This window comes from Paralichthys olivaceus, chromosome 5 (genome assembly GCF_024713975.1).
Source record: "Paralichthys olivaceus isolate ysfri-2021 chromosome 5, ASM2471397v2, whole genome shotgun sequence".
NCBI classification, from domain to species: Eukaryota; Metazoa; Chordata; class Actinopteri; order Pleuronectiformes; family Paralichthyidae; genus Paralichthys; species Paralichthys olivaceus.
Window position 1 is genome coordinate 23,793,625 of NC_091097.1, and position 13,967 is coordinate 23,807,591.

General features: G+C 42.4%; 1 protein-coding gene and 1 long non-coding RNA gene across 4 annotated transcripts in view; both read right to left on the minus strand.

Moving 5' to 3' along the window:
- Positions 1-1,286, minus strand: part of abcc1 (ATP binding cassette subfamily C member 1 (ABCC1 blood group)) — a 50,838-nt gene extending 49,552 nt beyond the window's left edge. For all 3 annotated transcript variants that reach the window (XR_011241051.1, XM_020102964.2, XM_020102963.2), the window contains exon 1: positions 1,174-1,286. Coding sequence is in view for 2 of the 3 variants with exons in the window: in XM_020102964.2 (XP_019958523.2) it covers positions 1,174-1,221 (48 nt within the window). In the remaining variant the exon portion in view is untranslated. The remainder of the gene's footprint in view (positions 1-1,173) is intronic.
- A 1,866-nt stretch (positions 1,287-3,152) lies between these two features.
- LOC138407807 (uncharacterized) lies at positions 3,153-12,064 on the minus strand. The gene is made up of 3 exons (XR_011241130.1): positions 11,860-12,064; positions 10,488-10,562; positions 3,153-3,472 (listed from the first exon to the last, which is right to left on the minus strand). It is a non-coding gene; the product is annotated as an uncharacterized lncRNA (long non-coding RNA).
- Positions 12,065-13,967: the final 1,903 nt, after the last annotated feature.

Genomic DNA, 13,967 nt, shown 5'->3' on the forward strand with positions numbered 1-13,967 from the left:
GATTAATCATGGTAATGACTGTATTGCAAAATCCATGTCACGGCCCATTATCCTATCAGTGATAACTCTGATACCGGGAGGGCTGGGAAATAACAGATAAAAACCACATTTATAAGCCCTAAGCCACCGAATTTTGCTCATGTCGATTGGATAGTTTAATACTTTCCCCAATGCGTGCATTTACTAACTGTCGGGTTGCCACTATGTTCCGTGCCATATCACCCTGCCGCATGTCCTCCCTCCACCGCTGACCTGCACTCACCTTACACTAACAACAAACACTAACACTATTCTGAGGTTATGAGGACACATAGGCTACAGGACCTGTGTTTGTTCCATTCGTGATCGGACATCCTCAAGTGATGATTTTACAAAATGTGATCGTCAGTCTGGGTGAAGTGCGACAGGGACGGGGAGGTATGCAACAATCGTTCCTTAATCGTGATCAAGGCAAGTTGGAAATAACGGCGATGTTGATTTGAAGTCAGACGGGACAGAGAGCGGTCCCCCTCAGTGTCATTGCAAGCACAAGCAATGATCATTTTAAACAGTAATACAACATGCACTGAATGTAGGTTTGCTAATCATACACGGAAAAGAAATCATTCTTTAATTGCAACAGATTGCCTCACAGTGGTTTTAGCAGAACTGCATACTTCATACAACTATTACATATCATCCTCCTCGTTGTCATTAATGACAAATACTCTGAGTGTTTTCATTGTAACAACTTCTCTGTCAGAGCTGAAACACGATGGTTACACAAACTGTTCCATCTCTTTTTCTTTGTCGACCTTGGCATTAAGATCTGACCTTAATAGAACAATTCAAGGAACTTCTACCGGCGTGCAGAGGAAATGTGTGGCTCACCTGAAGAGAAGGGACTCTCTCTTAGTAAATCACATTCACAACTGTCAAAACGAGCAGCTTGATTTTTTGGGGGGTTTTTTTATGATTACCTCTGATTTGATTGGTCACGAAATGCAGTCCCTCATACACGAAGTTACAGATCCCATTGCGGGGCTTATTGAATAACGATAGAACATAACAAAGACCAGCGTTTAACATTCTCCGCAGACTTACAGCAGAAGTTCTTGCGGGAACAACCGCTTGTGTGTGTTTCGACCGGAATGCAAATTCAACAGCACCCAGCGAGGTTCAAAATAAACTCACCCAGAAAGGATCGGAACTATCCAGCTTGCAGAACCCGTCAAGCCCCATTCTTCTTCTTCTTCTTCTTCTTCTTCTTTTTCTTCTTCGTCTTCTTCTTCTTGTTCTTGTTCTTGTTCTTCTTCTTCTTACAATTGGCAAACCAGCTTATAGGTGCATTACTGACACCTTCTGGACTGGAGTGTGGTGCAGTAGATTGGCAGTAAACAAAGCTAAACTTAAATACAAAGTATATGCCTTGATGTCTTTCCTTACAGTGTTTTTAATGTCATATTTTGCTTTCGTCTGTTAATCCTTCGAAGTTTGTTTTGTTTCTTTTCAGCATTTCATTGAAAATGCAGCCTCACTGGGACCGTGGCGGCTTTCCTGTCGTTTGCATTCTTCAACACCACTCTGGACTTCCTCAACACAAAGAAAGAATTTCATTGTACAGTACTGGATATGCATCTATGGATATATTTTGTGTATGAGAAAGGTTCTGCAAATAGATGCACTGCGGAATGGGTGAAGGTAAAACTGTAAAGTGCTTTGAGTGGTCATCAAGACTAGAAAAGCACTATGTAAATACAGACCATTTATATATAACAATAGACGTTTTGAACTTTGGTACCATCTTGTCTTAATGTATTCATTTTTGCTGCAGACTGGTGTCTATGGATGCTATCACAAATTCCCATGGTGGTATAAGTGACATTGAAACAGTGGGGCAGACATTTTTGACCATCCTCAACATTACATCTGTACAGCACCATTAGGAGAATAGTGCCTGTCTAATTCCACACATACACCCTTCTCTCCCAGCAATACCCAAGGTCAGGGTATAGATAAAAGGCCAACTAGCAGTACAATGTAGTGTCTACGCTCATGGACTTTCATATCTTATTTAGATGCCCCAGACAAAGAGGCACCAAACTCCAACTTTTTTGTGTATTACACCCGTGGCAAGACGCAAGGACACAACGTGATTTAGGTATGCATGCTGTTGGGACCTATGGTTGGGACCTAGTATTTGTGAACAGTAGTTTGGCCTACATGTGTAGGTGTTTGTACCCTAGTGGTTGAATGTACTTATCGCTTTGGATAAAAGTGTCAGCTAGATAAAATGTAATATAGCCAAAGCCTGCAACCACATGTTTCCTTTGTCTCCCAGGGTGCTTCATCTTCACACCTATGTGTTCAACCTGCCCCTATTGGTCACTGTGTGCCCCATGAAGTCACCAGGCCTGTAAAAGCCCAGTTCCCTCTCTTTTCTACTCACTGCTCCTGGAGAAGAGAGGTACCTCTCCCTACCCAAGCTCTACTAACCTCCAAGCGGGCCTGCCTGAAGCAGACTGCTGAAACCTTCCAAAAGGACTTGCCTACGCACAAGTGATTGGCCACGACACAGTGAATGACCAGCAGATGCACAGTAACAGGAGCCACAATCAGCAAGACTGCTTCACTGGACATCAAACAGTACTTTCAAAAGGACCTTTCCCTCTTTTCATGAACTGGTACAACTTAGCTAAGCAAAGGACTGTTAAATTATATTTCGTGTGATGTTTATAAGTTTTACACACACACACACACACACACACACACACACACATATAGTAAGTACAATTTATTTAGTTTCTGTGTCTATACTATTAATACTTTCTCAATAAATGTTTTTCTTTGACACACATGTTTTCATTAATGTTGCATTAGGGTGAATTTTCTCAACCTCTGCACTGTCAAGAATTCAATATCCTTCAATTTGCTAACTCCTGACATGGTAATTGTCATTAAGGTTATTGATTTAATTATTAATAAGAATTCCAAATCTGTAGTCAGTAATTTTATGACAATCAATAAGTTGAATCTTTTGAAGGGTGGTGTTTCAAAAAGGGATGTCACAATGAGATTTTTGTGTCACAGTTATTGTCAGGGGAAATATCACAGTTCACAATATTCATGATTATCGCTACTATAGGAAAAAGACACACAAGCATTTTTTTAATTAAATGTTTTATTGTATTTCACACACAACGGGTCAGCCTACCCTTTTACATTGAGCTTTTTAAACATCCATTTTAGCGTTCACTGTATCTGCCTTTTGAGACCAAACTAAGAACACAGTATCTGCCTTTTGAAAAAACAATACTGTGGGAATACTCGGCCCACTCCGGGTAAACAAGGGAGGAGAGAATGGGGTTTCCACAACAGTCTTTATTTCAGGTCGCCTCGCCTGGCAACCACACACATATATCAACGGGTCTTTCAACCCACACACACATCCTCACACGTCCTCCGGCTGCTTCCGTGTCAGGAACCCCGCCTACTGCAAGAGAACCGAACCAGGTTACCAGGGTGCTCTTATTGATCGCCTGTATACCTGATTCTACACAGCTGTCTGATCACCGGCTGAGCCACTCCTCCCTGTTGTCCAGCAGTTGGCGCCCTAACCACACCCCGCCGTCACAGATATAATACAAGATTATATATATATATATATAAATATTTATAAAAAACTAAAAATATATGTCTTCTTCTTTAATGAAATGGGTCACAGGCTGCAGGACCTCTTCTTCTGCATCAAGACTGTTGAACAATATAACAGAACGACTTCCAGTCCATGTTATGGTGCAGAATTGTGAAAATGTTCAGATTTTCAGTGCTCAGTCTTGACCTCTGAGGGGATAAGAACTGAACACACTTGTAGCTGGGATGCACATGAACGTTCTGGACAATTTTGAAAGGAGTGGGATTTCTTCCACATGTTCCTTCCACCAAGCCAGTGGGTCAGTGTCAGCACTGATTGGCAAGGACAAGTACAGTTTCACCTCAGAATCTACCCTTTCTTGTGGCGATGAAGATTGATTTGCTGTTGCTGCTCTGTTCTGTCTTGCACTGGTCATTTGCTGCAACAATCCAGATAGACTTTTGCCTTTCTTCTTGGTGATGGAAGAAGTGCTGCGGCTCCCCTCTCCTTCTCTATTGTCATCACCTCGTGTGGCGGCTGCTGGAGGCTGTTCTGTGTGTGGAGGGTCTTCTAGTCAGTTTTTATAATGGCAGTCAAAACGCTCTGATTTTCACCTTTAGTCATTAAAAACTCATCATCTTAACCATTGTTGCATATTTAAGCTTATCTCACTGTTTCCAGCACCTTTGTGCATGCTGAGACACTTTGATTTGCTGCAACAATCCAGATAGACTTGTGCCTTTCTTCTTGGTGATGGAAGAAGTGCTGCTGCTCCCCTCTCCTTCTCTATTGTCATCACCTCGTGTGGTGGCTGCTGGAGGCTGTTCTGTGTGTGAAGGGTCTTCTAAGTGTCGCAGCTTCATCCACGCATGCCTTCACTGTGTCATCATAGATTCTCAGCTAAGTTTCCCTTAAACCAAGGATCCACAAAACAGGAGATGTTCAGCACTATTTTCATTCCCTCTGTTTACCTCAGCTGTAACAGGTCTTCTGCTTCATCTGTTTGGTGAGAGTGCTGTCTTCCTGATTTGTGAGTATTTCACTGTTGATGTGCTCCATGACTGGCTTCACGGAGATAAGTGTGACTCGTTTCTCAGAGGCCAGGACATCAGTGAACTCATGGAGACGGCTCAGGAACTGGTTTACATCCTTCAGGACACTGATATCATTTTCTTTGGGCGTGAGATGCCATGTACTTCTGTCTCCAGCTAGCACTGCACAGACGGCCTGCTGCTGCTCCAAGAATCTAGAGATCATTTCAAAGGTTGATCCCCACCTGGTGACCACGTCGTGAATCAATGCATGCTAAGGGATGTTCAAGTCTGCTTGTTCCCTCTTCAATTCTCGTTTCTTCTTCCGGCTTCGAGAAAATCCCTAGACCAAGAGTTGGCATGCCCTCACAGCAGATTCCACCCTTTGAATTTTGAGGACTTTCTGTCTTCATCTTCCAGTCGTGGAGCACGTTTCCCACCATTTCAGCAAAATTCGCTGCTCTGTATTCATCTGGAATATACAGCCTCTCAAGGCAGTGCGTTTTCAGGTGCCAATCAGAGGTTACATACTGAACAGTAAAGCTTATGTAGGGTTCTCCACCAACAACACCACCACTGCTGGTCCACAATTTGTTGTTGCACCAAACCATTCACCTTCTTCCAGCTGTTTCTCCACACTGGCTCTCACCTCCCTGTACATCCTTTGGATTTCATTCGTGGAAAAGTATTCTTACTAGAACTTGTTATTGTGGCGCTGCCCTTTTCATCAGATGTCGGCTGGTCAGAAGCTAAAGGTAAACAAGGATTTCTCCTCTCTCTGTAGGCACCTGGCTCCCATCTTAAATGACGGGACAATTGGAGGCACTTGTAATGCTTCCCCTAACTTTTCAATCCACTCGATTTTGAATTGCAATTTTCCAGCCTCTTTGAAAACTATACGGGAGCCTACTTTAAAGAGAGCATAATAACATGTCAGCCTCATAGCCATTGGAGCAATGGAAAAAAAAGTTGTCCCTGGATGAATTAGGCAGTTGGACAGGTTCTGACACTTGGTGATTTTCAAACCCTGAGATGAAGAAAAATATTTCTGGTTGAGCTAGATCCACCAAAACTTAGGTGCACTACCTGGGTCCCCGGAAAAACATTTGGTGAAATTTGGGGCCCCTGGGTGCTTTAGGGCCCGAACTGAGGGAGGTTGAATTTGAACCCAAAAGGCCCAAAAACCTAACTTTTGGCCTGCAACACCCAGAACTTTGAAAACATAGGGGTGGTAGAGGAGAGTCGGGACATTTCTAGGCATTTAACATGGTGGAAAATTGCCACCAATTGTCCCAAGGTCATGCCTCAAAAAGTGCTTCGATCCTGGTTAGAGGGAGTGGATTGGCAGCCTTCTGTTTCTGGAGCAAATTAGGGTCCCATCTGGGGCCTTCCCAAGGGCCTAGGAGCCACAAATTTGACTTACTCATTTTTCAGAAGGAGCCACTGGAAGCCGCATCACCGATTTTTACCAAAAGTACTCATGGGCCAAGGTGACAATCAATTAGGCCCATTTTTGAGGTTCCTTTTTGATATTCAGCCCCAAAATGACACCGGTGCTCAAGTGAGACATGCTAAATGCTGTGACACCACCTTTGAGACTCTACATTGCTCCTGTCTGAAGTTAGTTGTACAGAGTAGATACGAATCTGATATGGTAGAATCTCGATCCTGGGGCCCACGTGAGCACAGCCATAGACGGATTACCGCATGGGCAAAGTGGACGTGTGCCCAGGGCCCCAGAGCCAATAGGGGCCCTCGGCCTTCAGAGTTGTTGTTTTTTTTTTGGTACAATTCTAAAAAAAAAAAATATTGGAATGAATGTGGTTTTGAAAATGTAGTATGATAATAAAATCATTTGAATGTTTTAAAAATTATAAGATTAATCAGTAATGTGTGATGACACAATGACATACGTACGCTGGTGGTTGCGTTTTTAAAATGGAGAAGCGGGCGCTCAGTGGATCAGCTAAAAGAAAACAAAGGAAAGAAAAAGAACGAAAGATGCCGCTTTGGTGCAGCATATTCCATCCATTCTGACTCGATTCCAACTGACAAGTTTACATCTCCACAAAGCGGACATAGAGCTCATGACAGCTGTGTGCCTTCTTATATCGCTGCGTGATTTTGCATCGAGAGGTCTTTTCACAGACTTTGAAAATGAAGCCTTAGCTGTGCCAGGCGTGTGCCAGACGTACAAATATGACCTCCAGCGCACCAGAAAGCACAAATGATTTGAGGACGATAGCGCAGAAAAAGATTAGGTATTTGATGGGAAAAGCAAATTACAAATAGAAATATTAAATGTGGCTATCGATAAGTAAGTCAGCTGTCTCAGCCACAGAATTGATGCATACAAGCACCTGTGTGATCTGTTTGGATGACAGTAATTTTGTGTGCGTGTTGCCGGGTGTTGTTATGTTACGAAATGGGAAGAGCGCCTCTGCGCACGCGTTGTTTGCGTGTGTAGACATGGGCCTGTGGCGAGTTTGTGTCCAGGGCCCGTGGTCATGATAATCCGTCTATGAGCACAGGAGTGTAGTTTTCAAAAAGTGTGAAGCTCTTTTGGCTGAAATCAGAGGCCGGTCCACTACTAGGCATTAAACATGGCTTTTCATCCCCATTCATTGTGAATTACAATTGTCCAGCCTCCCGTGAGGGCCACAACACACGTAAAGCTTTGAAACCGCAATGGGAGCACATCTTACGGAGAGCCTCGAATCCGCAGACGCTGTTGAAAAAAAGTTGGCCCTTTCTGAGCTGCTCATCAGACAGGGTGTTAGACTTAGTGCTCCTTTTTTGGGGTCCCTGGATGCCTTATGGTGTCAACTGTGGCCTGTTGAATTTTCACCTAAAAGGCCCTCAAACAGTTCAATTCAATTTTATTTATATAGCGCCAATTCATAATTTACATTATCTCAAGGCACTTTACATTTAAAGGTCAAGACCTTAAAACAATATTAACATAGAGAAACTCAACAGTTCCCACAATGAGCAAGCACAGGTGACTGTGGAGAGGAAAAACTCCCTCATCAACAGAGAGAAACCTCTGGCAGAACCAGGCTCAATGTGGGCGGTCATCTGCCTCGACTGGTTGGGGTGAGGAAAGAAAAGTAAGGGGGGAGGAAAGGAGAGATGGGTGGAAAGCAGGGGAGAGAAGAGAGAGATGAGGTGGAGAGAGAGAGAGACCGGGAACAATTGGGCACCAATCACTATCAGGGCTGACTATAACAATAACAATGTAGTGATCTACAACAGGATTAGATATATTAATGAAATTACTGAGTTATTGTAATTAATGATAGCTATGGTGATGGTAGTCGTTGTTGTCCTGCAGTCCCGGTGCCGGAGTTATCTGAAACGAGAGAGAGAGAAGAGCCAGAGGGACTATGGGAGGACAAAGTGACACAGTGAAAGAGGGTGGGCTTTATCTTTCTACATGCAAGGCATAGAGCTTTGAAAACACGGGTCAGCCATCAGGACCCACAGCAGAACCAGTGCGTAAGATTTCAGGCCTCTAGCTGGTCAGGAGCCAAAACAAGGGCCAAAAAGTCGAGAAATTTCTAGGCATTTAAAAATGGGATTTCCCCGAACTTTTCACTCCCAATAATTTCTCCTCCTAGAGCTTTCATCAGACCAACTTTAAATTCAGTAAAGTGTCATCTCAACAACATGGAGATTAAACCACCTGGTTTTTTTACGTTCATCACACAGTCTGACCGTGGCATGGCGTCAAACTTTGAGGATTCGCCAAAAAAGAGGGATTTTTTTTATAACTCGTCTGTGCATTATCCAATCAGCCTCAAAACCCATTCACACGATCACAGTCCCGGCCTGAATAGATCCATGTGTCAATATCGACTCATCGTCACAGTGCCACCTGCTGGCGACAGAAAGTGACATGTTTGATACTTTTATGCACTGCTGCTGGCTGCTTTACAATATAAACCTCAAATGACCTCGGACAAGCTATAAGAACATGATCAGAATGATGACATTTCCTCAGACCGTGTAAACATTGAGGTGCGGAGAAGGTTAATCCTTCACCAAAGGAGACAAAGTTGTCATAACTTCATTGTGCATTGTCCAATCGGCACCAAACTTTAATCCAATGATCACAGTCCTGGCCTGAACAGCTACATATGTGAATATTAACTCAGGGTCATACCGCCACCTACTGAACAACGTGAATATTAAGTCATATTTAAAGGTCCAGTGTGTAACATTTAGGTGAAAGTAGGGCTGGACGATTATGGAAAAAAAATAATAACGATTATTTTTGATTGATATTGAAATCACGATTAATAAACACGATTATTCATTGATTTCAAAAAAAGTGTTTATAGCATGCTAGCAGAAACGTCACCGCCTCCGTTATCGCTCGCTGTCGCCGGGAGCCGGTGGGATATGGAGCTGCATTGTAAAGAGTGTCCTCAATGGAGGACTGTGTTGCGGTGGCTGAAGTTTGTGCTCTTGCACATTTTTGGGTCTTTTGCTCCATCAATACTTTGTCATAGACCACTTTATGGCTGAACTTTAAACGGTTAAACATATTTGTCGCGTTGCCCTGGCGTGCAGACACGACGGCGTGACAAACTTTGCAAACAATCTCTTTCTGCTCTACGTCTGACGATTTGAAGCCAAAATGTCTCCAAATGACCGAACTTGTCCTACCTTTCTTTTCAACTAAAGGCTCAGGCTGCTTTTCTGCCACGTTGTCAAATCGCTCTTTCCACAATTGATCCACAAACTCACTGCTGCAGCTGCAGGCCACACAGGTGCGTTCACTGTGCTTTTACAGCGCAGTAATTTGCATACATGCTGCGCGGGGGCACATTAATCGTTTGTCTTCGATTACAGTGTTTTCAAAATCATGATCAAATTTCGATTAATCGTCCAGCCCTAGGTGAAAGGGAACTATTGGCAGAAATTTAATGTAGAATAATCCTCATAATGTTTTCACTAGTTCGTTTCATCTAAATTGTACAAATTGTAGTTTTCTTTACCCCAGAAAAGACCCTTTATATGTAAATCCTTTATATTTACATCAAGGGGACTCTCTCTATGGAGGCCGCCATGTTTTTTACATTAATCCAGACTGGACAAACTAAACACCTTTTGAGTTTTTATGACGACTGAAGCTACCACAGGTTCTTTTTCATGTTGAAGGAGAGGGTGAGGTGAGGGGTGTTCAGCTGCAACATGCAACTTCAACACTAGATATCACAAAATTCTACACACTGTACCTTTAACTCCACTTGCATTGTCTAATCATCACCAAACTTTAAACTTAAGATCGGAGACATGACCTTGAACATCTCCATATGTCAATATTAACTGAGGGTCATAGTGCCACCTGCTGACCAGTGGGAAAACGTAGTTGTTTTCAACACCACTGTGCATTGTCCATTCGGCACCAAAAGTAAAACCTGTGATCAGAGACATGACCTGAACAGTGTCAATATTAACTCGGCCATCTACTGATTTGCCATGAAACAGGAAGTTGTATTTTAACTCCACTGTGCATCATCACCAAAATTAAATCCTAAGATCAGAGTCCTGGCTTTATCTGCTCCATATGTCAGAACTAACAGGGCCATTATGCCACCTGCTGATTCACTGTGAAACAGGATTGTTTTTAACTCCACTGTGCATTGTCCAATAAGCCGCTCAACAAGTTGTTGGCAGTCCAGCCCTCAAATACATTGCCCGTCATGATGGGAATAATGAATTATTGATCATTTTACTTCTTTGTAATAGTAAAAAGAGCAAGAGAGACAGAAAAATCCCCACAGACTCCCTGCAATGATGCTACCTGGCATGTCATTGAACACAGTGTTGCTCACCTTCTTCTCTGGGACAGGGAGGGGTACAGGTATGGAGAGACTGGGCTGCTGCCGACTCATCTGTTGTTAAGTCTGCTAAAAAGGGCAGGGACCACTGCTTTAATATGAAGATCTTGCTAAACATTTCCCAGCACTGATTCAATGTTTGTGAAATGTAGACACACACATACACATACATACATATATATATATACACTCAATGATGATGGTTTAATAATTTTATATTCATTTTGACCTATTTTGTGGGGCCCCTGTCAGTCAGGGGCCCTTGGAATTGCCCTAACTTTTCCCCCCCTATAAGGTTAACACTCATACTCCTCGAAGCACAGGCAGAGGTGGAGGGGTTGCAGCAATCTCTAAATCTGACCTATCTATCAACCCTCGACTGAAACATAGTTATAACTTCTTTGAAAATCTTATAATCAGCCTCATCCATCCAAGCCTGAAATCACATAAACCAATTCATCTAGTTATCATATGTCGTCCGCCTGCCCCTTACTCAGAATTTCTATCTGAATTCTCTGAATTTCTATCAGAACTAGTTCTTAGGAAAGATAAAATCATTATAGTGGGTGATTTCAACATTCATGTAGATGTTGCCAGCGACAGCCTTGGTTCAGCTTTCAACTCGATTGGTTTCACTCAACATGTGAATAAACCCACTCACTGTTTAAATCACACTAAACCCTCTTCTGTCTGACCATCTTTTAATTACATTTGAATTTAGAATTATTGACTACACCGATTCTGGACAGAAATTCTATTATAGTCGGTGTTTATCTGATAAAACTGTGAAGAAATTTAAAGAACTGCTTCCTTCTACATTTACCTCTCAGCCATGTGTCAGTACAATACAGGAAAGTTAAAAAAAACTTTACTCCCACACTAGTTGATAACTTAGTTAATAGTACAGCAGCCTCATTAAAAACAATCCTTGACGCTGTCACCCCTCTAAAAAAGAAGTAACTCAGAGGAGATCAGCTCCGTGGTATAATTCTCAAACGTGTTTTAAAACAGACATCATAGAAGTGGCATTCCACCAGTCAATATGACTTTCACCTAACCTGGAAGGAAGGCCTGATTTATTATTACAGCATTAATCTATATTTTAATTAACCATAATCACTCTACTTTAGCACCTAATCAAGAATGTTATTTAAATATTATGAAACTCAGATTTCTTTCCAGTGAGATATTGTGATTGGGCTGTTGTAAATATTACTGTTGCTGCTGTTGAAATATTTTTCAAATCGATCATAATCCATTTTTTTCTATTTTTAATGATAATTTAATAAATTAAAAACGTGTATTGATAACTGGGTTAAAAAAAAAAATCACAGTTCAAATCCATTCACTACAAGACTCGTCTTACCAATTGTAACAGAGGTCTCTGTTAGTCACAGGTCCCTCGTCAGTGAAGCACAGGATCGCCATGTACAGTCCTTAAGTTTATCTTTATCCCTGCAGACACACTCGTCCTCTGTTCAGCTGTCATCCCTCTGTTCAGCTGTCATCTCTCTGTTCAGCTGTCATCTCTCTGTCCTCCGGCCTCCTGCGTCCCAGCATACTACTGCTGATAAAGAGGAGAGCGTCATTAACCAACCCTGAACACCTGTGCACAATCAGACTCTTTCCCTGGCACCAATCCCAGAGCCACATACCCGCTCTCTCCCTCCTGCAGCTGACGCTGATCATACCCCCACTACTACACCAATGTTTTGTGATTATTATTTTTTATGGCACACACACACATGCAGAAATGAAGCGGCCATCATACATGTTGTCTTCAGGCAGCAGCAGCACAGTGGTTAGCAGATGTCGCCTTAAGTTAATTGTACAGGCTGCGCACAGCACAAAAAATGTTCATGTCTCACTGCGTTCATGTAGAAATACAGGAAATAATGTGCAAACTGCTGCAAACCCCATTCACCAGCATTGAAATTTTTGCTTCCGCTGTCTCCGATGGTACTGGGCATCTGCAGTGTCCGCGCAGGCGTAGAGGTGATACATTGCTCATTGCAGACAGATAAGAAAACAGAAAAAATTGTAAAGGCAACCAAGAAATACCATGGAATCAAAGAACTAAGTGGGGAGGCAGTGGATGGAAAGTTAAGTGGAGAAATCTCTAACTCTCATGCATGGTGGTTTTGAATGGTATTGTTCTATTTGCAGTGGAATGCTAGAAGCCTCATTGCCAAGATTTTAGTAGGATTATATAACATTAACATCAGCCCCACTGTTCCAATGTCAGTGATACCACCATGGCAATTTGTGATACTGTCCATAGACACCAGTCTGCAGCAAAAACTAAAAGATAAGGACAAGATGGTACAGACGTGCGCAGTATTGCAAAGTCATATAGATCAGTATCGGCATGTTATTTATATTAACAGATGCTTAAAAAGAGCCAGAAAATGGGCATTCCAGCTCTGCATTCTTCATTCCACAGTTTGACATAGCAGTTAAAAGATGAGTCTCAGACAACCTGTCAGTTTATACAGCTGAATTACTGGCTATTCTGTTTGCATTGCAGTGGCTGGGGGAGAGTGGCCAGGCCAATGAGATTGTCATTGCATCTGACAGTATTTAGTCAATCAAATCCTCATGCAGACAAGATACTGTCTAACAAATGTTTCATGTTCTCCTCAGATTACACCAGAGAGGGTTGCGTGTCTCCTTGGGTTCCTGCTCAGTGGAAGGCAATGAGAAGGCAGATATATTGGCAGAACAGTCAGGTCACCATTAAGCAAAGCAGAAATGACCCATTACAATACATATCATTTAGCTGACGCTTTTATCCAAAGCGACTTACAATAAGTTCATTCAACCATAAGGGTACAAACCCAGAAGATAGCTAGATAGATAAATAGATGAACTTTATCGATCTCAGTTGGGAAATTGATGTGTCACAGCAGCGGGTCAACATTCACGAAGAGTAAGAACACAAAGAGACAGGGTGCAAAATTGCAGTATTTGTTTGACATGAGTAAAATAATAACTATGACTATGTGTAGTAAAATGAGTAGGAATATAATATGAGCAAAATAAATAAATACATTGACAGTTATTGCAGCAGTAATTACTAGTATGTAATATCAGAGGTGGGAATTGTACAGTCTTATTGCTGTGGGCAGGAAAGACTTCCTGTATCTGTCCTTGCTGCAGCGGAGCTGAACCAGTCTGTTGGAGAAAGTGCTCTGCTGTCTGTCCACCAGGTGGTGAAGAGGGTGCTCTTGATTGTCCATGATGGATAAAAGCTTATTCAGCTCCCTCCTCTCCATCACCACTTCAAAGTGTCAGGTTTGCACCGACACCGGTCCACCAGCAGACCACAGCAAAGACAGTACACTGGCTACAACAGACTGATAGAATATTTCCAACATCTTGCTGCACACGTTGAAAGATCTGAGCTTCCTCAGGAAATAGAGTCTGTTCATTCCTTTCTTGTCGACAGCACCAGTGTTGGTTTTCCACTTCAGT